This window comes from Crocodylus siamensis, chromosome 12 (genome assembly GCF_052110815.1).
Source record: "Crocodylus siamensis isolate JL-2025a chromosome 12, ASM5211081v1, whole genome shotgun sequence".
Lineage (NCBI taxonomy): Eukaryota > Metazoa > Chordata > Crocodylia > Crocodylidae > Crocodylus > Crocodylus siamensis.
The window spans coordinates 46,224,819-46,248,703 of NC_143406.1; the positions used below are offsets into that span (position 1 = coordinate 46,224,819).

At 62.6% G+C, this 23,885-nt stretch overlaps 1 protein-coding gene across 5 annotated transcripts in view; it reads left to right on the plus strand.

Annotated features, from left to right (window-relative positions):
* LLGL1 (LLGL scribble cell polarity complex component 1) overlaps positions 1 to 20,579 on the plus strand; it is a 38,081-nt gene extending 17,502 nt beyond the window's left edge. Inside the window, exons 3-23 of one of the 5 annotated variants that reach the window (XM_090023504.1) lie at positions 691 to 772; positions 1,063 to 1,193; positions 5,015 to 5,173; positions 5,259 to 5,421; positions 5,946 to 6,081; positions 6,787 to 6,841; positions 7,912 to 8,069; positions 8,152 to 8,369; positions 8,591 to 8,658; positions 11,040 to 11,190; positions 12,444 to 12,548; positions 13,041 to 13,333; positions 14,285 to 14,438; positions 14,866 to 15,019; positions 15,501 to 15,784; positions 16,271 to 16,535; positions 16,861 to 16,975; positions 17,087 to 17,181; positions 17,612 to 17,735; positions 18,024 to 18,103; positions 18,888 to 20,579. In XM_090023504.1, the coding sequence (XP_089879630.1) occupies positions 691 to 772; positions 1,063 to 1,193; positions 5,015 to 5,173; positions 5,259 to 5,421; positions 5,946 to 6,081; positions 6,787 to 6,841; positions 7,912 to 8,069; positions 8,152 to 8,369; positions 8,591 to 8,658; positions 11,040 to 11,190; positions 12,444 to 12,548; positions 13,041 to 13,333; positions 14,285 to 14,438; positions 14,866 to 15,019; positions 15,501 to 15,784; positions 16,271 to 16,535; positions 16,861 to 16,975; positions 17,087 to 17,181; positions 17,612 to 17,735; positions 18,024 to 18,102 (2,989 nt within the window). In that variant the 3' untranslated portion in view covers position 18,103; positions 18,888 to 20,579. The other 4 variants (XM_090023506.1, XM_090023505.1, XM_090023507.1 and 1 more) reach the window with 4 other exon arrangements.
* The last annotated feature ends 3,306 nt before the right edge of the window (positions 20,580 to 23,885 follow it).

Below are 23,885 nucleotides of genomic sequence, written 5' to 3' on the forward strand. Positions count from 1 at the left end.
GGCCTGTGCCGGGGCTGGCTGGGAGTACTGTGTGAAGGGCTTGCACCGTGATTTGCTGTCCTGCTCATGGGGGTAGCGCCTCTGACTGACTCTGCATCCGGGCTATAGGCAGCGAGAACCTGGAAAGTGTGTGCGCGGCTTCGGGCCGCCGTGCTGCCTGCCTGCTGCACGTCGGGAGCATTGGGAGGGTGGCCATGCAGCAATATCCACTGCAGCAGCAGCGCGCTTGCACATCCAGGGGTGTCTTGCATGGCCTTGCCTTCCCTAGTGCAGGGGGAGGCCGAGCCCCATGCTCCTCCAAGGCATCCCCTCTGCTACCTGTGGGACCTTGCCTGGAGACTGGGCCTAACCCTCAGTGGACTGTGCAGGCTGAAGGGGAGGGGGTTCTCCCCTGCCGGGCATTTCCGGACCAGGCAAACGTGGGCAGCTCGGGATGCTTGGGGGCAGGAGGCTGCCTCTAACCAGCCAGGCCTGCGGGTTTCCCTGTCTTGGTTGCACACAGCCTCAGCGCTGGGGTGAAACGTCTCACCGCCATGGTCCGGCTCCCTGCTGCCGTGGGGTGCCTGTCGCTCGCTGCAGCCCTGACAGGCTGCCACAGGCCATCCGACACCTCTCGCAGCCCAGCCTGGGGGCGGGTGGTGAGGCCTCCGGGGCTTGGTCTCCTCCTGGCTTCCTTGACTCGATACTCAGCTACGGCGCGCCGGGCGTGGAGTTCACCGGGCTGCACAGGGAGACGGCCACGGTCACGCAGATGCACTTCTTGCCGGGACAGGTACGTGGCTGCTGCGTTCGCCCCCGGGCTGGCCGCCTCCTGGCAGGGGCACGGCCCCACAGCCAGAGCAACGTGGGCCCTGGGTGCTGCCGTCCCGTGGGTGCCTCGGTGCAGTGACCTGGCCCTGAGCTAGGTGCACACGCGTGCTCCTTGCGTTCAGCCAGGCAGGGCTTGGTTCCCCTCCCCTTGCAGCTTCTGCCCCTCCAGTGGGGAGCCAAGGGTGGGTGCACACATGTGCATGCGCACATGCGGTATCTGGCATGTCCAACATCTCTGTCTGTCTGTCGCAGGGCCGACTGCTGTCCTTGCTGGATGACAACACCCTGCACCTGTGGGAGATCTACCACAAGGACGGCTGCTCGCACCTGGAGGAGATCCGCAGCTTCGCTCTCCCGGGACGCCCAGGGTTCGACGGTGCTAAGTACTTGCTGCCGCCTGACTTTCCTCTGTCACACTGGGTGTGGGGGAGAGGGCAGGGGCTGGGTCTCTTGTGGGTACCGGGGTGCTCCTGGGGGCAGAGGATCAGTCTGCCCCGCGATCGGTGCCCTCCGGTGTCAGGGTTGCTCAGGGAACAGTGCTGCTGCCTTCCTGGTCCTCTGAGTAATGCTGTGTCCACACCTGGCTCCCACACCCCCCAAACCCGGTGTCCATCACACTGCAGAGCCTGGGCTGGGGTTTGGGAGCTTCCCAGGGGCGTGACCCGGAGACCCCAGCATCTGTCTCCTAGCTCTGCTTGCGCTGGCAAGGCGGGGCGCCAGGCAGCCCAGCACCTGGGGCGCCCCGGGGGGACGGACGTCTGGGGTGCTTCCGTCCGGGCAGCCCAGCGTCGGTGCCTCGAGGGCCTTGCCGGGAGCACTGAGCCCAGGCCTCGGCCCACCAGCTGGGAAACGCTTTCGTTTCATTAGAAGCCGCAAAACCGCGGCGCTTTGTGTGAAGGCCTGAACGCGAGCCGGGCTCGGAGCCGGTGCGAGCTGCAGCCTCTTGCCTGTTGATGGTGCCCCAGGGGCTCCCAGAATAGCCCCAGGAGAGAGGGAGGGTCAAACCCCCCCATTAGAAAAGAGGAGGGGAATTTAATTGCTTCTCCCCGGTGGCTCCGCTCCCTCTCCTCTGAGCCTGGCCCTGGCCCGTGGCTTTTCCGAGCCTCCCCCCTTCGTCCCGGGCTCCCTCTCCATCTGTTGCCATGGGAATGGTTGCAATGGTGGAGGGTCGCCTGAGCCTGCTAGGCTGCGATTAGCTTGGCCCTGCAGACACCTCTGCTTATAAATGAGCAGAGGAAGCGCGGGCGAGGAACTGCCAGGGGATGAATTGACGTTGGAGAGTCAGCTTTTGCTGGACTCGGAGTTCACGTTATTTTAAATGGGGGGGGGAAAGGAGCCCCTCCTGCGCAGCCAGGCCCCGGGGAGGTCTGCCAGAGTGTGTTCCAGCGGGGGGAGACTCGGCTCGGGCGTTTCCAGATGCAGCGCCCTCGTCGACGTCTTCTAGAGACGGCTGGAGGCTGGGTTTGGCCTCCCGCTTCCCACTCTGGAGGGTGGGGATGAGAAAATGTTAAAGCGAATTCTCCTGGTATCGGCGCGCGCTCCCGCTGGCTGTCCGACAGGATAAACTAAGCTGATTAGTTCGTTGTGAGGACTTCTCTGGCTGCAGCTCGCGGCGTGTGATTTGGAAAGCAGCCCAAGGAAGCTTGTTAGCAAACCTAGGTGGGCAGCGCCCTTCCTCCCGCACGGCCCGGCTGGGGTTGCGGTAGGTGAGGCACGGCTCGACTCGTCAGCGGGAATGCCTTCGAGGCGCCGCGGAAACAGATGGCGAACGCTGCGTCTCGGGCTTCGTCGCCTCGAACCAGCGTGGGGCGACGGGAACGAAAAGGACGAAGCGGGCCTTTTGTCTCGGGAGGACAAAGGAGGAGCCGCGGTGAAATGCTGAGGTCCGCGGGACTTGAAGCGGGGCGGGGGTTGCACATCTGAACCAGCTGCAGCTGCTGTCGGCTGTCTGCTCCTGCCCCCCGGCAAGCGGAAATCACACGGCGCGGACTTCCCCCTCGCCGAAACCCGTGGCGTGGTGAAGCTGGGCTGGATGCTGGCAGACGCCCCCTCCTTTTGGAGCGGTGTCGGTCGTCTGTCTGCACCCTCTGGATTAAAACGGTTGTGAAGCGGTGAGGTGTGAAGTGGCACTTCCTCTGAAGCAGAGGGCCTCGCCTTGGGCGCTCTTCAGCCTGGATTTCAGCCGTGCAAAAGTTTCAGTCATCTGCTCACAATCCTACAGAAGCAGGATGTCGGCCGCTGTGGTTTCCCTGCTTTCCCCGTGGCAGGGCAGGGTGTGAGGTCTTGTGCCAGGGCTGGCGGGAGTTTTACTAAGTGTTTAATGGTGGATTTGTATGTGTTGGTTTGGACAGCGCTCGGGCCAGGGTTGGACTAGGTGTGACCTTTGGAGGTCCCGTCCAGCCCTGCTTCTCTCTGGTTTCCACAATGCCCGACCCCCAGGGACTCGTGTGATTCATGCAGTTGAGTGAAGCCATTTGTCTGCCCGTGCTGGTGCCATAGTTGCCTGGTCAACCTCTTTGTGTTGCACCCACGGCCACGCTCAGCAGGACGTGGAAAATCAGACCCGTGCTCTGTCCTCCTTGATTCTGGCTAACTCGGGGAAGAGAGCATGCACCCTGGCTACGTGAACACCTTTTAAAGGAAGTTCGGGTCCCGTTAGGAGCTAGCATTGCTTGTTCTCGGAAGTGGGGATGGAGGTTACAGAGCCCTGCAGCCGAGCTGGCCGGAGACACGAGCGTGAGCAAGCAGAGGGCATGGGCTGTGCTCTCCCACCGGGCCTCCCAGGAGCACCCCCACGTAGCAGCGTGCGCCTGCACGTGCAGCACCGGTGGGCTGGCTGGATTGCTCTTTCCTGTGCCGCTTTTCTAGTAGACCTTCACTGAGGGGTGACACCAGCTAGGAGCAGAGCCGGGCTTGCTCACCCAGATGTGCCGGTGCTGCCACGTCCGCTACTGAGGTGGCACCTTGGGTCGACCCCAAGCGACGACTGGCCCTTCGGTCCCAGGGACGCTGGCAGGAGGGTCTGGCAGCCGTTCTTGCCTCTAGGGAGAGGAGCAGGGATGTCCAGAAGACGCCGGCGGAGAGAGGCTGGCGCCAGGGGCAGCTCTGAGAGGGCCCCGAGGCAGAGCACGCGAGATGGCAGCTCCTGGTCGGAGCAGACGGACAGAAACGGTGACGACCAGGGACAAGGCTGAACATTGCACCAGGCACGGGGAAGTGGCCTGTTGGCAGGATTGGGCCACCTAGAAGGCTCCTGTGGTGACGGGGTGACCCCAGGCACTGCACTGAGCCCTCTCAAGACGTCGGGGTTTTCTGCCACCCGGCTGATTTTTTGCTACCAGGGCTGCCCTGTGTCAGCAGTGCCCTAGGGCTGCCTTGTGTCCTGGTCCGCGCTCCTCTCTCCCTCTGGAGGGGGGGGGCTCCTCCGCAGCCTCTGCCTGCGACCCTGAGCAGAGATTTTCCTCCACGAGACCCCTGAACATGCCTCTGCCGCCTTCACCAGGCAGGGTATCCTCTCCCTGCACCAGGGAGACTACCTCTTTTGCACCTTAATTGGCTGCTGCTCACTTCATAACGAGTTGTAGCAAGGGGGAGCGCAAGCGGCAGGGAAAATTGCAGGCCCGAGCCCCGGTGCTCCTCTCCCAGGTGCCTGCAGCACCTTGCCTGTAATTAAGCAGCCTGTAATCGGGCCTGGGCAGAGCCGCTTGCTGCTCCCTGGCCGCAAAATCACCAGTTGCCGCCAGTCAGAGCGGTTAGAGGCCAAAGCCCGAGGTGCGCTGGCTTCGTATCATCAGCTTGCGCCCTCCGGGCCCATCTCCACTCGCGGGGGATGGTCACGTGCAAGCAAGGACCTCCCTCATTGTCGTTCCCAGCCGCTGGTGGGGTGCGAGAGGACCTCGTGGGGTGCAGGGTGGGGAGGGAAGGGGCACTTGGATTCGGTAGGAGTCCAAGGAGCTCTGTCTGTGCAGAAGTGGCCGTAATCCTGGTCATGGGCCCGAGGGAGACCCTGGGTGCTCTGGCTGGGTGCCCAGGTTTGTGGCAGACAGCACAGGGAGGAGGATGTTATAGTTGCCCTATACCGGCAGGTCACAAGCCCTGTAAGGAGCCCCTGGAAATGGGGTGCCCCCTATTCAGCCCAGCAGGTTGGGTTGCAGTGCCCGGGCTGGCATGGGGGGCTCCTGTCTGACCACCGCTGTCCTCGCAGCTCGCCGCCCAGCATCGCCCGGGTGACCGTGATCCTGCTGAAGTCGGCCTGCGACGTGGCCTGTCTGGGCACCGAGGGCGGGGGTGTTTACTTCTTGGACCTCTCTGGCTTGACCCTGCTGGAGGACAAAGCCTTGTTCCAGGATGAGATCCTGCAGAGGTGAGGGGGTGCGGGCTGGGGCCGGAGCTGGGGCTGGGGGGCAGCGAGGGGCCTGACTCTGCTCCCTTGTTCCCTGCTGTGGCAGCGTGCCTGACGACTACCGCTGCGGGAAGGCCCTGGGGCCAGTTGAATCCCTCCAGGAGCATCCGCAAGACCCCAGCAAGATCCTGATCGGCTACAGCCGGGGGCTGGTGGTCGTGTGGGACGAAATCGCAAGGAAGGTCGACCATCTCTTCCTGGGCAACCAGGTACCGTGAGCTGGGCAGGGGCTGGCCAGGTGCCCAAGATGCTCTGTGCCTCCTGTTGCACGGCTGGGCGGGCAAATGTGTGGGCCCGTCTCTGCACTTGCCCAGCGAGTGCCCTTGTCTCCCGCACCCGAAGGAGCTGCCTCCCTTTTCTCATGGCCCGGAGCTGCCTGGGTGCTGCTGGCCTTGGCCCTGGGGCTGTGGCCAGTCCTGAACTCCTTAACCAGGCTCCTCCTCGAGTGCTGGGGAGACTAGTGTAGCTGACACGCTCCTGGCTGGTGCCTTGGACCTGCCCTCCACTGACCTGGGCAGCAGCTGGTTGGGATGCAGCTTTCCCCCCAGACGCATCCACGATCTGCATCAAAGCAGCCGACACTGCTTAATTTTTTCCCCCCCATACACACACCCCATGAGCAAGCCAAGGGCTCCCTTTCCTCTTGGCTCATCAAGGGTTGTTTCGGGCCCTTCCCCGAGGACCCCTTGGCTTCTTCCAACCTCCGATTCACGGCCCTGGTTGTGTCTCTCAGCAGCTGGAAAGCCTCACCTGGGAGCGGAGCGGCAAGACCGTGGTGAGCTCACACAGCGATGGCGGCTACATGGTATGGTCCCTGAACAGCTCTAGCCAGAAGACACTGCAGCCTCTCCTGTCCACCATCCCTTACGGTGAGTCGGCTTGGCCTCGGGGCCTGCTCCCCCTGCGCTTCTTCTCTAGTCATGCCCAACTCCTCCTGCCCCCTGCTCTAGCAGGAGAGGGGGTGCAGGCATGTGTGACCCCGGGCATCACCCCTGCCTCGTGCAGCACCCGGACTCCCCTGCAGCCATAAGTGTGAGAGCTGGAAGTCCTCTGCTGGGTGGGGAGCAATCCCTGGCATGTCAGCCGTGGGTCCAGGTGGAAAGGGTTAGGTTAGGTCGATTAGGTCTCATCTGGGTGCCGGAGGAGGTGTTTCTTCCCTACCTGATTGCTGTAGTAGGCCAGGGCGCCCTGGCTAGCTTTGGGAGTCCCTGGAGCTGGCAGCACTCCCCGGTGGGATGGGTGAAGTTCTCCTGAGGGATTTGGCTTCTTACCCAGCCTTTCTGGCTGCCTCCTGTGAGGAAGTGCCTTGCCCAGCTGGCCTAGAGGGTGCAGTTCAGGCCCCTCGCCTAGTTCAAGGCCACCTGAAGGACCAGCCCAGAACAGGGCTGAGGGCGGCGTCCAGGGCCCTCTTGCAGGGGCAGATTGGATGTCAAGTCTGCACAGTGAGCCTCGCTGGGCATCTGCCTCATACAAGGGAGCCGTGCGGGCAGCGTGCGCCAGGCTCCAGCTGATGTGCGGAGAAGCTGGGTTGCAAGAGCTTGCATCTGATACAGCCCCTCCCTCGCTTCTTCCAGGTCCTTTCCCCTGCAAAGCTATCAACAAGATCCTGTGGAGGACCTGCGAGTCCGGGTACGTCCCATGCCAGCACGGTTCTAGGCTGCCTGCTCCCAGGCGCTGCTGGGCTGCTGCCACGGGGATGCCCGTATTGCGGCACCAGCCGCAGGCGTGGGAGCCGCCGGACCCGGCGTGTGCAGGGGGGAAACTCCCTGAAGCTGTACTGCTGCTCGGAGCATGGCCTTGGCAGGCTGAGAAGGGGCTCCCTGCCCTGGCAGGGCATGGGCTGATGAAGGGGGGAAAACTGGGGGTGGGAGATCTGGGCATGTTGTGAGGCTCAAAGCAGGAGCTAAATGCAGCCCACAGGCCCAAGGAGGGGGAAAGGCCAACACGCATGGCCAGAGCCCAGTGCTGTAAGAGACTCCAGTCCCCAAGCAGCTGAGGGAAAGGCCTTGCGAATCCTCCCCCTGCCCCCCGCAAGGCTGGGGCAAGGGGTTGTGGACTGGAGTGGACAATGCTGCTCCTTGTCTCCCTTGGCCATGACCCCCCCGGCCCTCCAGCAGAGTATCCCCCCGAGTCCCCTGCCTCCGCCTCGCAGTATGCTTGGCCCGGCCGGGGGGGCAGGAGGCTTTGCTCAGCGCTGCCGGCAGGACACGGCGGAGCCCCTGCCTGCGCCTCTGCAGTCCGCTGGCCCAGGCCGTGCACGGGGGCTGGAGAACATCTGGTGCAGCTGGCTGGGGCTGTCCCACGGAGGCGTTGGGGCCGTGGGGCGCTCGCTTAGCGATGGCTCCAGCTCCCTGCTGTCTCTTGCTCTGCTCCCAAGGCCTCCGTGGTGCTGGCCTGCTGTCGTGGTCCCCTCCTCTGCCCTCGGCTTTGCCTCTCCATGCCCAAGAACCTCCTCATGCAAAGCCTGCCCCCCACCCCCCGGGAGCAGGGCACCACATGTCACCTTGCCCAGGCCCAGGCTTGGGACCTAATGGCAGGGCGCTGCTATGGCCCGACTCCCACTGCCCCCCCAGCTGGCATCCCATGCCCCTTTTATCAAGCTGCTGGGGTTGTCGGAGGCTCTGTTCCCTGCCCTGTGCTGTGCAGGGCAGGCCAGAGGCAGCTGGGACAGCGCTGACCATTGCCCTCCTTGCCTGCAGCAGCCACTTCATCATCTTCAGCGGGGGCATGCCCCGCGCCAGCTACGGGGACCGGCACTGCGTCAGCGTCCTGCAGGGACAGACCCTTGTCACCCTGGACTTCACCTCCCGCGTCATCGACTTCTTCACCGTACACAGCACCGAGGCGGCCGAGGGGGGTATGTGGCCCATCCTCTGCGCCCCAGAGGCTCCCGGCAGCTCCCGGCCAAGCCCAGCTCATCCTGCTGCTTTGTCTCGTAGAGTTCGACAACCCCCGAGCCCTGGTGGTCCTGGTGGAGGAGGAGCTGGTGGTCATTGACCTGCAGACGCCCGGCTGGCCCACGGTCCCCGCGCCCTACCTGGCGCCCCTGCACTCGTCCGCCATCACCTGCTCCTACCATATCTCCAACGTCCCCCTGAAGCTGTGGGAGAGGATCATCAGCGTGGGGGAGCAGCAGAACCCGCAGCTCTCCTCTGCGGTGAGTCCCTCGCCCCCAGGGCCGGCGGGCTGGGCTGGACTCCTGTCGCAGCGGGGCCGGAGTCCACTTGAGGGGGAGTGGTTGGTGTGGGGGAAATCCCTGCTGTGCTGGTGGGGGGCGTGAGCCCCTCTGGGTGGTCACGGCAGGGTGGAGGGGTGAGGGCAACTGGCTGTCGCGTAACGTCCTCTCGCCCCGCGTGACTGTCTCCTCTTTCTCTCTAGAACTGGCCAATTGATGGAGGGAAAAACCTGGCCCAGGAGCCCACCCAGAGGGGCTTTCTCCTCACAGGGTAAGCACGTGCCAACTGCCCTCAGTGCCTGTCAATACCCTGGTGTGGAGGCGCCACCTCGGGCAGGCGCTTCCCCGTGGAAGCTTGCTCCCTTGCTGGGTGCCGGGGACCCGCAGCGGGTCTCGCCCTGCCTGCAGCCCGTGCCCGCGAGGCTGGCGTCTCCGGGCTGAAGGCCTCTTGGGCCAGCAAAGTGCGAGGCAGTGTCCAGCGGGCAGAGCAGCGGGGCAGGACGCTGGGGGCGCAGCGTGGCGGGGAGAGAGGAGTGGAAAGCCCAGGCAGGGTGTGGGATGGGCCAGCGGTGGTGAAGCCCTTCCTTGACTGCTGCGTGGGCTCGCGGCCCCCGTCTGCTTTGGCCGCGGGGCAGGAATGCGTCGCTGTTCGTTTGTTCTCTCTCCCTCGCTTTTAATTGTCCCGCTCTTGGCCAAGCGGTGCCGACTCGGAGCCAGCAGCACTGCTGGCTCCGGGCTGTGCCAGTCCCTCCAAGCGCGCGGGCCAGGCGTGTGAGCCGGCAGATGCGTAGCTGGGGGGATCAGAGCCCCGCCGACGTTTTGGGGCATGCAGCGAAGTGCCTTTCCCCGGCAGCCAGCATGTGGACGGGGGCTTGGGGCCAGCCGCAGTCTCTGGCGCAGCCGGCAGCGTCCCCCCGTGCTGTCTAGACTCGACTCTTGCCTGGGGAGCGTAGTGCCCCCACGCCGCCTGCTTGCCACCCCACGGACGGCCCCAGTCAATAAGGTGGCTGCTCTCCCATGGCCAGGCCTGAGATGCACGTGACAGCTGAGCTGAGCTGTGGGCTTCAGGGGTCAAAGCTGGTGGGCAACCCCCAGCGCCCCATGTGGGCTGAGGGGAACCCCAGGCTGGGGCGGGGGAAGCATCGCCAGCCCCCGGGGCAGTGAACGGCAGTGGGCTCAGCAGCCTGCAGTTGTTGTGCGTCTTGTCAGCTCCTCGCCTCCAAACCGTGGCCCAGCTGCGGAGGTGCAAGGGCTGCCCCTGGGCTCCAAAGGGCTCTGGGTCGAGTCGGGCCCCGTTCCTTGGAAACTGCTTCCCTGGAGAGTTGTGGGCAGGCTCGGTGCAAACCGTGCTTGTGGCACCAGCCAGGGCTGTAGGCAGGCTTGGTGCAGCCTCCCAGGGCTCCAACCTTGGCTTTCCGCAGGAGGCCGTCCTCCCGATTTTTTTGCTGGCTGACCACACGGGTATCCTGCATGGCTGCAGATGTGGGGAGGGGGTTTTCCTTGCCCTGGCAGAGCCAGGGAGAGGGGTGCTCTGGCAGGGGTGTCCTAGAGCTGAGGCAGGCCTTGTGTCCCCTGTTCCCAGAGGCATTGATGTGGGGAGCTGCGTTGTTGCAGGGGAAGGCGTTGAAATCCTCGAGTACCTGCCTGCCAGGAGGGGCTGGAGGCAGCTGGTAGAGAGGGCTGACGGGAGGCCCAGCTAGCTCCATGCAGTCGGCACAGAGCCCCTTGTTATCCCCCAACATGCCTGCATCGTTCATCTGGAAACCTGGCTGCCTTTGTGCCACCAGCCCCTTCGATTTCCCCAGAGCTGGGGACAGGAGAGTCGTGGTCCGAGAGGGGTGGAGGCCAAGGCGGGGGGTGTGCGGTGTCAATGCAGAGCTCCAGCTTGGTCTGAGCCGAGACCGGGGAGGCAGGGCCAGGAGACGGCTGCCCACACCCAGTTGCTCCTGACAGGGCCTGGCTTGGCAGCAGGCTTGCTGGTACCTTGGCTGCAGCGTGCCAGCTTCTGTGCCTCTAACTGGGAAGTGCTGCACATCGCTGAGCTGGGGAGAGCTGCAAATGCTTGGTACCAGCCCAGGGCAGAGCAGCATCTGGCCAGTGCATTACCTCTGGGTCAGGGACTCCTGCCCTCAGCTCGACTCTGCAGAGTCGAGCTAACTCGCACGGCCTGAAGCAGGGCTGATGAAGGTGTTGGGAGCAGCTGCCTGGGCTCAGTGGGAAGCGCAGCTCCGGGTGAGGAGCATCAAGCAGGGTCCAGGTGTTGCTCGTACCTGGAAACTTCTCCTAATGGCTAGTGGGGTTGATGCCTCCCTGGCATGAAGATGGAACAAGTGTTTGCAGGCCCGTTCCCCAAATTCTCTGAAGGGGAGTTTGAAAGAGGATGGTGGGGGCAGATGACAGAACAAGGAGCAATGGGCTCAAGTTGCAGCAGGGAAGCTTTTAGGTTGGATATTAGGAAAAACTTTCTCATGTAGAAGAGTAGTAAAGCCCAGGCTCCGCCAGGATGGAGGTGCTTGCCTCTGGCTGCCTGCAGGGTGGGGACATGGGGTCCAGTACTAGCATGTGGCTTGTCAGGGCTGCAGCATGAAGCAGGGCTGGTCCCACGCCAGCTCATCAGGCAATGACGGGTGCGCTGTCTTTCTCCCCCCGCAGCCACGAGGACGGCACAGTCCGTTTCTGGGACGCGTCGGGGGTGTCCTTGAAGCCACTGTACAAGCTGGGCACAGCCAACATCTTCCAGACCGACTGTGAGCACAACGACAGCCTGAACCAGGCCGAGGAGGAGTGGCCGCCCTTCCGCAAGGTACCGCGGCCTCCACCCTCCTGGCTGAACATTGCTGGCTAGGGGAGGGAGAGGACGCTTGGCACGCTCGGCTAAGTGACCCCCAAGGGGCATCATCTGTCCCAGTGCCCCTTGTCCTAAGGCCTTCTTTCCCCACCTTGTGTCTGGCCTTCTCGGCCACACTGCTTGGCTGCACCAGCGTGAATCTGGAGTGACTCTGGATTCTGCTGGGGGCCCCCGTGGGCTTAGACTGCAGTGAGAGGGAAGCTCAGCCTTGCTCTGCGAAGAGCAGTGGGCATGCAGTCCATGCTCCAAGCCGCCCCGACGAAGCCTGTGCCCAGCATCCCTGGCAGGCATCTTCGGCGTCGGCAGCCAGGGCAGTGCTGGCGTGGTGCCTGGGCGCCAGCAGGTGCGTTATCTCCGTGTGGGTGACAGATTGCGTCGGTCTCGGCTTCCAGCGAGACCCAGACAGATTGTGATCGAGCTGGCAGCTTCCAAGGCCCAGCGCCAGCTGGTGGGACCCAACCTGCTGCGGAGCGCAACCCCTCCTGCACTGCTGCCCCCTTTGCCAGGGCGCTGTCGGCCCCCGGAGCCTCTGGCAGCGCCCCACGGCTCTGCTGCTCCAGCGGGGGTGGGATGCAGGGAGCCCGCGTCTCTTCCAGCCACCTCTGCTCCAGCACATGCAGCCCCTTGTCTGTGCTGGGCATCAAGGATACTAACTGGTTAGCTCCCAAGTAACCTCCGCGGCCACAGCTGCAGGCAGGGTTGTGCACACGCCGTGTGCATGGCCATGCAGCATCCAGCTGTGCTGCTCTGCCGGGCACAGCCTGGTACCCACTTCTTTTTCACTGGAGTCCCACTGTGCAACCAGAGGTGCCCCAGTGCTGATGCAGGAGGGGAGGGGGTTACTGGGGTCCTGGGGGGCATCCCATAGTCTTTGTCCCCCTGGGTTTGAACACCCAGGGCTGCATCAGCGTGTTCAGGTGACCTGCAGTGCCCTGGCTCAAGCTTCAGTGCCGGAGGGAAACCCCTGGGGAAAGCTGGTCCCTCCAGGCCAGTTGGGAGCCAAAGCCTGCATGGCTGATCCCAGCAGAGGTGGGAAGGGGGGGTGGGGGTTGTGTTTTGCGTTGAGGCCTGGCCCGGGGACAGCAGAGTGGAGGGCCCTAGCTGCGTGTGTGCTCATCCTGCTGGAGACCAGCCTGAAAGCGGCACTGAGCTTCCACTGGCTTGCGTCTACAGCTCCTGACCCCCTGCTCCCTCTTCCCATCGTGCAGGTCGGCTGCTTCGACCCCTACAGTGATGACCCCCGGCTGGGCATCCAGAAGATTGCGCTGTGCAAATATACGGCCAGGATGGTGGTGGCTGGCACTGCAGGGCAGGTAGGGCAGTGCTGGGGAAACGGCCCCCCGGCCCTGTCGTGGGGGTGCAGGAGCATCCAGTGAAAGCAGCCATTCCCTTTCCCTTGGCCCTCAACCTCTTGGGCGTCTCCCTGAGGGCCGAGGGGCTGATGCGGCTGCGCTCTGGCCGGCCAAGGTCTCCCAGCTGGGGGGCTCTGCCTCCTTTGGAGAGGCACTGTCTGTTCCCTCATGAGCCCTGGGGGGTTTGGCCTGGCCTGTTCCTCTGCCCCTGTTCTGGGCACTCCCCTCCAGCACTAAGGCTCCCATCTGAGCAGCCGCCTGCCTCTGCCCTCTACAGAGGTGCCAGCCATGTCTGAGCTGAGAGGTTTTTTCCGCCCCCGTTCCCTGCCAGCTGTGGGTTGCAAGGGCTGGGCCATCCCAAGCCCAGCTGGGGCTGGAGTGGATTCTGGACCCCACTCTGAGCCGAGAGCCCAGGCCCCCGCCTGAGCGCCGCTGTCCCTGGGCTCCCTGCAGGTGCTTGTCATGGAGCTGAGCGACGAGAAGTCAGAGCACACCATCAGCGTGGCCACGCTGGACCTGCTGCAGGACCGCGAGGGCTTCACCTGGAAAGGACACGACCGGCTGGCGCCCAAGAACGGCACCATTGCCTTCGCCCCCGGCTTCCAGCCCAGCATCCTGGTGCAGTGCCTGCCCCCAGCCGCCGTCACCGCCGTCACCCTCCACTCCGAGTGGAACCTCGTTGCCTTTGGCACCAGCCATGGCTTCGGCCTCTTCGACTACTACCGCCGCAACCCCGTGCTGGCCAGGTGAGGCTGTGCCACAGGGTGATGCTTGGCACTCGGCGCCCGTGGAGGTGACTCTTCATGCTGCTTGCCCCAGAATGGAGGAAGGGGTGATTTTTAATTGGCATCTCCTGACCTCTGCACCACTGAGCACCCTTCCTAGGGAGCTCTCAGATGCTCCTGGACCCCGCTGGGTCATGGGGCTGCTCTGTGCCTGCATGCTGTGTGGCCCCTGGCTCAACTTGGACAAGCCAGTGCTGTCTTGCTCAGGTCCCTGCCCCACACATTCACATGAAAGCTGGATAAAGCCAGCTGTAGAGTTGCTGCACACTTTCGGGCACTCGCTTTGCAGCTGGTTGGCTCTCTAGCCGGAGAGTCCTTCTCCTTCATGTGGTGTGATACTTGCTTTGCACATGTGGCCGGTCTAAATTTTATTGTGATTTAACCAGTGAATTGCACAACATGTAGCAGGGGCCTTAGCAACCTCCTGTGTGCAATGCCATCACCCCAGCCAGCTTGTCCACGTGCCAGGCTGGTGCTGGGGGGCTCTCTCAGCTGTGACTATGAGTATGGCTGGCTCCCAAGCTTCCCCACCTGCTATCTGGCACTGCAGCCTGCCAAGGAGGGAGCGATGACCTTTCTGGGGCAGCCGTTGCTCCTGACTGCATTTTGTCCAGGCTGGTGCGGTGGCCCCAGAGGCTGCGGCCTATGGTACAAGGCATATTTTTATGGCCGGGTCCAAGGGAGATGGCATAATCCCAGCAGCATGGCCCCGTGCTCTGAGCTGATGGGTGGGGCTGAGTCTCAGTTCCCCCCAGTTTATGGCTTGGTCCAGGAGTTGGCATGGGCAGCTGGCTCTGCTCAGGCTCAGCCAGGCATGTGCTGTAGGTGGGGGGAAGGGGGTCACCCTCCGTGCTGGGGCTGGGGGAGCGCTCGGTGCATGCCTGCCCAAAGCACTTAGGTGTCTGCCTGCAGATGCACCCTGCACCCCAACGACTCCCTGGCCATGGAGGGGCCCCTGTCCCGCGTGAAGTCCCTGAAGAAGTCGCTGCGCCAGTCCTTCCGCCGCATCCGCAAGAGCCGCGTCTCTGGCAAGAAGCGGGTCCCCACCAGCAGCCCCTCCAGCAAGGTGAGCGTGGGCACGCAAGCTGCTGCTCTGCTCTCACAGTTGGCAAGTCTGTTGGGGCAGGGGAGGCCTGAGCTGCTGATGGATAAACCCAGCAGGATATCTCCTCCTCCTGCTCTGGAGTTCTGTCAAAGGCACAAGTTGTGTTTTGGGGGGGAGCGGTCAGCTGTCTGCAATACCTTGGGTCCTCCCAGGAGGGAAGGAAGCTCCGTGTGACGGAGAGGAGCTAAGTGACTTGCTTGGGGTCAAATGGGGGGTCAGTGGCAGAGCAGGGAGCTGAATCCAGGTCGTAGCCACTGGACCCTCTTTGCTTCCTGTCATTGTTTGATGCTCCCCCCGGGCCCCTGCTGCCTCAGGGCTCCCACAGGGCTGTGACCTGAAGCTGGTCCCCGAGCCCCCTCTGATCTTGGGTCGGTGTCTGGTCCTGCAGGTGCAGGAAGCCAATGCTCAGCTGGCCGAGCAGGCGGGGCCCCCCGAGGTGGAGGTGACGCCCGTGCAGAGGCGGATCGAGCCCCGGTCGGCTGACGACTCGCTCTCAGGCGTGGTGCGCTGCCTCTACTTCGCTAACACTTTCCTGCGAGATGGTGAGCCCCCGGGACTGTCCATGTGTGCTTGCGCGCGCGGTCACTTCCCCTGGGCTGCAGGAGAAGGGAGGCCTTGCTGCAAGAGCTTGGCTCAGGCACTGCCAAGCTGGGGTGGGCCCCCTCTCTCCGCTGGTAGTGAAGGCAAGAAGCCTGGGAGTCGGGAAAGAGCCTCTGTGCCCTCGACAGTACAACACTGCACAAAGGAACGGGCTCTTCCTTCCTGACCCCTATAGTGCCCAGCCTCTGCCCTGAAGCAGTGGGGTGAAGGGACCATCTCGCTGCAGCTGAGGCAGTGTTAACAGCCGTCTGCAAACCGTTTGCTGCTCTCTAAAGCTGTGGGGTGGCCTGTGCCACCTGCCTGAGGTCTCTCGGGTGGCCATGTCCTTCCCTGCTTGAGCTCCTTGGTGCTAGTGAGCCAGAAGTTGGCATCCACGGGGCCCCAGGGAGAGGCAGGGTGCTTACCAGTGCTGCTCGCCCACAGCCACGCACCACGGGCCCACCATGTGGGCGGGCACCAACTCTGGCTCCGTGTTCGCCTACGCGCTGGAGGTGCCGTCGCAGGAGAAGTTTTCGGAGCGGGCGGTGGAGGCCGTGCTGGGTAAGGAGATCCAGCTGATGCACCGGGCGCCTGTTGTGTCCATCGCGGTCCTGGACGGCCGTGGCAACCCCCTGCCCGAGCCCTACGAGGTGTCACGGGACCTGGCCAAAGCCCCTGACATGCAGGGTAGTCACTCCGTGCTCATCTCCTCCGAGGAACAGTTCAAGGTGAGGTGCTTGCTTGTGTCCCGGGTGCGAGCGGTGCCCAGCTGCTTGCTTGGCCTCTCCCAGGCCGGCCAGGAAGCCGGAGGCAGGGGTCCCTGTGAAGAGCCTGTCAGGTCGGGGGCTCCAGATTTGTAGGGTGCTGCTGAGAGGTTCTGGGACGCACAGCCCAGTCCCGGAGGGAGCTGGGGGGGGATTTGGGGATGGGAGTGTCTCTGCTTGGTTTTGTCTTGTGTGTAGGGCTCTGGGGCAAAGTCCCAGTGCCTTGTCCTGTGAAGTGGCTGGTGGCCAGGCCTGTCCTGTGGCAGCAGCTGTCAGCTGAAGGGCTCCCCTGCTTGCTTGGAGCAGGCCATGTCCCAGCCTGTTGCAGCTTGGAGACCCTGGTGTGGGACTAGTTGGTTCACGGGTCTCTGACTTTTATAGCTGTGCTGGGGCGGGGGAGGGATCCCCCTGTCACTTGCCCACCCCCTCACTCCCCTGCCTCCTTCCCAGGTATTCACGCTGCCCAAGGTCAGCGCTAAGACCAAGTTCAAGCTGACGGCGCACGAAGGCTGCCGGGTGCGGAAGGTGGCACTGGTGAGCTTCGCCAGCGCGGCCTGCGAGGACTATGCAGAGCATGGTCTGGTCTGCCTCACTAACCTGGGCGACATCCACGTCTTCTCCGTGCCCGGCCTGCGGCCCCAGGTACACTACGACTGCATCCGCAAGGAGGACATCAGCGGCATCGCCTCCTGCGTCTTCACCAAGCACGGCCAGGGTGAGCCTGGGGACAGGGCAGGCTGGGACGTGGAGCCGAGGGGACTCCTGGGTCTGGGTGCTGGGCGCCTCCTTCACCCCGTGCTAGCAGGAGGCAGTGCGGGCTTCGGGATCTGCTGTTCCCAGCCCTGCCATGTGGGTCCTTGTGTGCTGCCCTGTTCCCTGGTGCTGTGGGCACCGGGATGTGAACCGTCCTAGGCCTGCTAGAGGCTGGAAGGAAGCGGTGGGAGCCAGGTCTCCAGGGTCGAGCCATGTTGGGCAGCTCTGCCAGCACCATGACCCCGGGCAGGAGGTGCCTGACGCAGTCCTGGGTCCCCTCCCGACAGGCTTCTACCTGATCTCGCCCTCGGAGTTCGAGCGCTTCTCCCTGAGCGCCCGAAACATCACGGAGCCGCTCTGTTACCTGGAGCTCGCCCGGCGGCACGATGGCACCTGTCTGGGGTAAGGTTGTCACCTGGCTGCGCATCACGGTGTTGCCCAGGGATCGTCCCATGATGGGCCAGGCTCTGGGAGCCTGAATTGTGGCCCCTCTTCCCCCACTCTGTCCTTCAGGAACAGCTTCCCTGGGACGCCGAAAATGAGCCAGGCCAACGGCACGAACATCCTTCCCGGCTCAGAGGCCAGCCACTCCCCTGCCGACAGTGACAGTAAGGAGATGCCAGGCACCGCGGGGGGGGGGGGGGGCGGGGAGCTGCTCTTTTGCAGCTGCCCTTGCTCTGGGTGCTGATGGCTGAATCTTGCAGTGGGAGAGATGGGGTCTGTGCCTGGCAGTGCCACCCCTGGTCTGTGCCTCCCCCTGGCACAAGTTCGTGGGGCTCCCTGTGGGGTGGTGGGGCTGCAGCCCCGCCCTGCAGCCTCCGCCTTTTTTGGGAGGAGAGGTTGGCTCGGGGGTCCCTGACATGCTGGGGCTCGGGGGGCTAGGAGGTGTTCCCCAGGTTGCGATGGTGGGGGTGGGTTGTATTATTGGAGCAGCCCCCGGGGCGGTGTTGGCTCCGGGCAGCGCCTGCCAGCACAGCCCCTCTGGAGCTAGCGTGAGAGGCCCCAGCACCCAGCAGTGCCCTTGCTCCCTGCCCGCAGGGACGTCTGAGGAGCACCAGGCTGCCTTCTCCCTGACGCCCATCGACTCCCCCAACAGCAGCCTGGAGACCCCCGTGGACTCCACTGGGGACATCACCGTGGAGGAAGTGAAGGACTTCCTGGCGTGAGTGGGCATGGGGCGTCTTGGGGCTTTCCAGCCGGGCTGTCACGGTGACTCTCAGGCCTGCTCTGCCCTCCCCTGGCAGAGCCCAGCACGTGGATGTGACCGGCTTCCCAGGCCAAGCCCACGTCTCCTCTCTGTGGCTCCGAGCCTCTGCTTCTCCGCACCCGGGAGCCCCCAGCGGTGCGCAGAGCCGAGGGGGCTTCCAGCTTCGCCTGGCGGGGTGGGGGGTGCCCTGGAAGCGCTGCCATGGCTGGGGCCTCGTGAACACCGTGCCCTTCTCTCTCCCAGCTCCACGGAGGAAGCCGATAAAAACCTGAGGATCCTAAGCGAGGAGGACGCTCGGTTGCTGGGGATTCTCATCAAGTGAGGTGCGAGGCAGCCCGGCGCCATGGCGGGGGAACGGGCAGCTGGGCCGAGTCGGGACCCCGTGTGCCGCTGAGAGCCGGGAGCTGCCCGGGTTGTCGTGCAGGGCTGCTGCCCCTCTGCGGCAGGCTCGTGTCTTGCAGCTGTCCTGGCCTCCCTACATTAGCCCCAGCAGGTCTCCTTGGCTGGGCTGCTGGAGGGGGCAGTAGGGGATGCAGGGTGGATGGAGCAGGGCAGGCTGGGGAGCCCGACCAGCTTAGCTGGAGACGCCTGCCTGGGCGGGGAGAGCGTCCACGGTGCAGACCCCGGACCTTCATCAACTCGTCTGGCTGCCTGGAGGCCTGGGGCCCATCCAGGTGGTCCAAGACGCCTGGCAGCTCAGCCTGTGCCCCGTGGAGGGCAGTGTCACCACTCAGCTGCTGCGCAAGGAAACGGAAAATCTCTGGATTTGCAAGGCTGGAAGTGAAGGGGGAGGAGGGAAAGCTGCTTTTTTTTTTTTCTATGGGGGGCAAAGGGGGAATGAGCCAGGGCTGCAGCTTGTAGGGCAGTGCTTGAAGGAGCTTGGGGGGGGGGCGGGCCCTAGCTTGGCAGCTGCTGCTGCTGCTGCCGCCTTGCTGGGGGTGGCAGGGGAGGGAGAAGGGATGGATCCGTCCTCCGTGCTATTGCCCGGGGTCCCGGCGCAGGCTGGTCACGTTCCCCCAGTCGGTCTCCTGCCCCATAAGAAGGCAGCTGTGTGCTGTTGCACCCCCCCAAGCCTTGCTGACAGCTGACATGTGCGCGCTCTTGCAGGAAAGCAGCTGCCGTGGCCCCTGTGGCCGCACCCCACACGGACCTTGCAGATGTACGACTCCCCCAGGATGCAGCGACGCTTCTCCCCAGAGCCCCTCGCGTAATGTAGACTTGCCGCCGCCTTCCTAACACCCAGACTGGATGCTGGTGCGGGTCGGCTCCCTGCCTGCGCGGCGGCTGGACTTCTCCCCACCTGACGTTGCCCCGAGACCCTCCCCGCACAACACTACAGCTCGGCCAGCGTGGACAGGGCCGGCACGGGGGCCTGGGCCCCTCTGGACGCACCGGACCTGGAAGGTCTTAGACACTTGTTCGTCACTTATTTCCCTTTCACCATCCCCCCCACCTGAGGAGCACATGGACGGAGCTGCAAGACGTGGCTCTCAGCCTGCCCCCAGGAGCTCCTGGACTTCACGCCCACCGCGCACCTTCCTCGGTCGGGGCTGCCCTGTGGCACCAGAGCTGTGGACGGGGATGGGGCTTTCACCCTTGCTCTCCGGTTTGCCAAGGCCTACGGATGAGGGCATGGAGGACCTTCCCTGTTGGTGCCAACTCCCTGGAGATGTAGCCTGACCAGCTCCCTGCTCCCAGCCCATGCCAAGGGCCCTGACCCCTCTGGCTGCGGTGCCCCCTCAGCGCCTCGCTCCGCACGTGGCTGCTCCAGCTGGGAGGAGCGGCCCGACTGCTGCACCCACTTTGTCCCCTCCACAAACCTACACGGCTGCCATGCAGCACCAGCACCGTGGGGCACAGGCCTGTCCCAATCACCCTCATTACCCCAGAGGAGCATGTCCATGCTCTGGCGGAGGCAGGGGTGCATCCTCACTCCCGCGCTCAGGCAGGGGACAAACACAGTGGCCTTCAACACACCAGGTTTTCCAAGGGCTTCCCCCCATCGGGGACTCAGCGCTCTCCTTTAGGGTGCTGCTAAGATCCTCCCCTGGCACTGTCCAAGCTCTTGTGTGGGGCTGGCGGCTGCTGAAGGCGCGTGATTTGGGCTTTGGGGGGCAGAGGGGCCAGCCAGGGCTGCTCCAGCCTGTGAGCTGGGCAAGGCTTTGCCTGTGCTGGTTCCTGCCCCCGGTGCCCTGGCTCCTTCCTTCACCCCTGCAGGGCTTCTCCCTGGGTTTGCACCTTGCCCTCTGCCTGCGCAGGCTGGGCTGGGTTTTCCCACAGTGGGGCTAACATGGCAGCTCCCACTGCTGGAGCAGCCGGCTTCTTTGCTCCCCAGTGCCGGGGCAGGCAGGGCCCTGGGGCCTGCGGGCAGGCCAGCTGCAGGGCTGGGGGTGGCTCGCTGCAGCCCTGCTCCCCTGCCTGGGACCTGCCCACTTTCTTGCCACGGAGCAAGGGGGTGCAGCGGGGTTTACTGTGACGTGGCACAGGGCGAAGGGGGCCGAGGCCTGGAGGGGCTGTGGGGGTGGAAGCTGGGACCATGCAGGCCTGTGGGTGCTTTTCCTTGCAGGTACAACTGGATATGCCAAGCTGGGGCCAAGCTGCCCCCTGTCCCTCCCCATCTGGGGCATCTCTAGGCCCTGTCCTGTGCCCGGGCAGGGGAGCCTGGGGGCAGGCTCCAGCATCCCTGGCAGCACAACCCCCTCGTGACCTTTTTGTTAAGATGGATTTAGCAGTGTTTAGTTATTAAATAGGAAAAATACTGGTTTTTAATATGGAAAATAAAGCATTTACTATCTCGTAGCACTGGGCTCCTGCTTGTGGGGGGGAGGGGGGCAACCAGAGCCCTGAGCTGCTCTCTGCAGGGGGTGGGGGGGTGTCCAGGGTATCTGAACACTTCACTGGGTTGTGGGGGAGGCAGTGCTGGGCTGGGCCCTGCCACGGGGGCAGCAACAGCCGTCTGTGGCAGAAAGCCACCTTGGTTTCTCCCCAGATTCTCTGCCCTGTGACAATGTGATTAATGTGGGCCCAGCACAGAGGAGTCGCCCCTCAGCCTGTCTCTCTAGGTGACCGGAGCTGGCTGCAATCCTGAGGGAGGGGACACCTGCTCCCTCAGCCCACGGGACCGGCATCAGCCACCTGGGTGAGGGGCATCTACCTGGGGGGCTGGAGTCTGCCCGGTAACGGGTGATGCATTTCAAATTGGTTGGCGGACAGCCAGCCGCAGCTGGCCTCCACTGGACCAGGTGAATGAGGTCACGGGGGGCTATATAAGTTAGGATGGGCCAGGAGGCCATGAGGTGAAGCAGCAGCCACGCGGGGGACGCAGAGGAGCTTTACCATCTAAGATTGGCTCTCTCCCCCAAACTCACGAGCCAGGAACCCAGTGAGAGCCTCCAGAGGGAAACGGCACCGGCCTTTGGAAGATGCATGTGAGTAGGCTACTCGATCGGATTAGATATCTAGCTGGCAGTAACACAGATGTGTGATCAAAAGGCTACCTCCACCAGACTGTTTGCTCTTTAGGATTTCTAGGACATTGCTCAATCTTGTGCCCTATTTTCACCCTACCCCGGTAACCAATAAAGTCTTCCTTTGTGACTGGTGTGGGAGACTGATTGAAGGGTGGGTCTAAATTATGCCTAAGAGACCCCTTAGGTCTGCAGACTAAGGGGAACTTTACTTTTTGCCCCCTGACTTGGGGAAGTGCCTGTACTGGGTTGAGTACCCGTAGGACTTAGGCCTGTGTTTCCCCGAGGACACAGGGCCGAGACAGTCTCTTCTCGGGGTGGTGGCGGCTACGTTACCCCCAGGCTAGTGTATGTGCTCCAGGAAGGGATCAGGCCGGACGTAAGATGCCCCTAAGGGAGCCTGGCAGGTGGTCGGGCGCAGGGAGGTGGGCGGCTCAACGCAGGGGCGCCCCTACTGGCCCGCCACGTGCTCTGGGTCCCAGGCCATGCATGCTGGGGTGTCCCAGGTCTCTTCCACAGTGGGGGTGCTGGGTATCCGTAGGCCTTGGGCAGCTACTCCCCTCACCCCCAGGGCTTGGCCACGCGATCGGGTATTTGCTATGGGACGCAAGGGGCAATGGCGAGAGGTCTTTCTGCACTTCGTTAGCGCGTGCCGCTTATCGGTTTTTCTGTTTAAAGATCCATTGTCCCCCCTGCACGTGCAGAGGGGCAGACATCTACGTTCCCTTGGCCGTGCTCCCTTCACCCCGGCCCGTGCGCCCAGGAGTTGGCCTTCTCCTCTCTTCCCCTTCAGCCTCCGGTTCCTCTCTTTCGGCCCGTGTTAAGTGCGATGTTGCTCCCTCTCTCTCATCGTTCACCTCCCCTCTTTCCTCAGAACCTGCATAATCCAAATCTCCTCAGCTTCTGCTCAGCCCTGCTTTGAAATTTTGGAGAGGCAAGGATTTCTTCGGGTGACCTCTTCTACTTGCTGGGATAGAGTTGCACAAGCTTCTGCAGGCAAGACGTCCCTCGCCTACCTCTTGCACTTGAACGCTTGTCTAACTCTACCCAACTAGATGGTCAGAAGAGACCACCCTAAGAAATCCTTGCCTCCGGTGCAACTCCTGGGCTGTTGGGGCTGCGTCCTCGTTCTGGCGCTGAACTTCAGGTTCGTTCCACGCTGGTCTGTAAGTGAAGGAAAGTGCCAGTTCTGTGAGCAAGCAGTGTTCAGAAACGCTTCTCAAACTTTCTGGGTTGGGGGTGAGGACCTTTAATACGAAGGTCAGGCTCTTTAATACGAATTCCAGATTTCCACCACGTTTCTAAGCATCCGTCTTCTCCCCTGCAGCGCACTGACTTGCGAAGACAACTTTTCCATTGCTAAGATGCCCCTAATTTTAAACCCGTCAGTGCTGCAAGGGGTGTTTTGCTTCTCTTCCAGGACAAGCTTTTGCAATTGCAATTCTTAGTCATTAGAGCGAGTGATCGATTCCTCGTGACTCTGAAGTGATCTGCATGTCTGGCCAGAGAGGTAAGGGTTTCTTTAAAGTCATGGTTTTTTACTGGACCAACTTCCTAGTTGTGATGCCCTCAAATGCAAGCATTCTCCAGCAGGAGATCAATGTAGTTGGTCCAATACAAGATGTTACCCTGAGAAATCCTTGCCTCTTAATTCCTGGATTATCATAGCTATACCATTGCTCTAAACAGTAGGTCCCTTGCAGAAGGCAAGTCTGTTCTGGGGGGAAAGCTGGGCTATTTAATGCCTCTTCACTCGGCTAACTTCATTTGTCAAGACTAGGTGGTGGAAGAACAGCTTGGAGAGGGTACTTCAGCAGCATTTCCTCCCTTGAGTCATCCCTGAAACATTTCAACATTGACAATTACTCCTAGTGGGATCTTCCCAGGACTTTGGGTCAGTCTGGACACCCTAGCTGTGAAGTAGTTTTTCCTAATCCTGAGCCTGAAACAATTTGCCCGGAGTTTGTGACCAGTACTCCTAGTTTTCCCCAAGGGTGCTCTGGTGAAGAGTTGTTCACCGAGCCCTAGACGCACACTTCTGATGTAGCGGTAACCTGCTACCCGGGCCCCTCTCACCCGTCTCTTTTTCAGGCTGAAGAGCCCCAGGTCCCGCAGCCTTTCCTCATGGCTTGCCACACAAGTCTTCCATCATATGGGTGGCCCTTCTCTGGACTCTCTTAAGCTTTACCCCTGCACCAATCTCCTTGAAACTTGGCAGGTTTCATGGCCTCAGTGAGGGATAGCACGCCTGCAGTTTTGACCCAGCTGTGGCTTAACACATGCATGTGACATGAGTCTTGCATTCAGGATTTTGGGGTGCAGTTTCTCTGAGCCCCCATATCCTGATCTTGAAACTTGGCATGCTTCATGCCCTGAGAAGGGGCTACCATCCCTGCGAGTGTCAGGCTAGAAATGACAAAGTTTATAGCTGGTTTCAACCTTCCCCATTATAGCCTACGGGCAAAATGTTGAAATGGCAAAACATTTTGACAGAACAGGCGTTTTGACTCTAAACAAAAGTCGAAACGGACTGCTGCTCTGTCAAAATGAAATGAGCAGCCTTCACCTTAGTCCCTGGAAAAAATCATGGCGCAGGTCCTTTTAAAGCATCCATTTCTAAGCACTTGGAGGAGAAGGT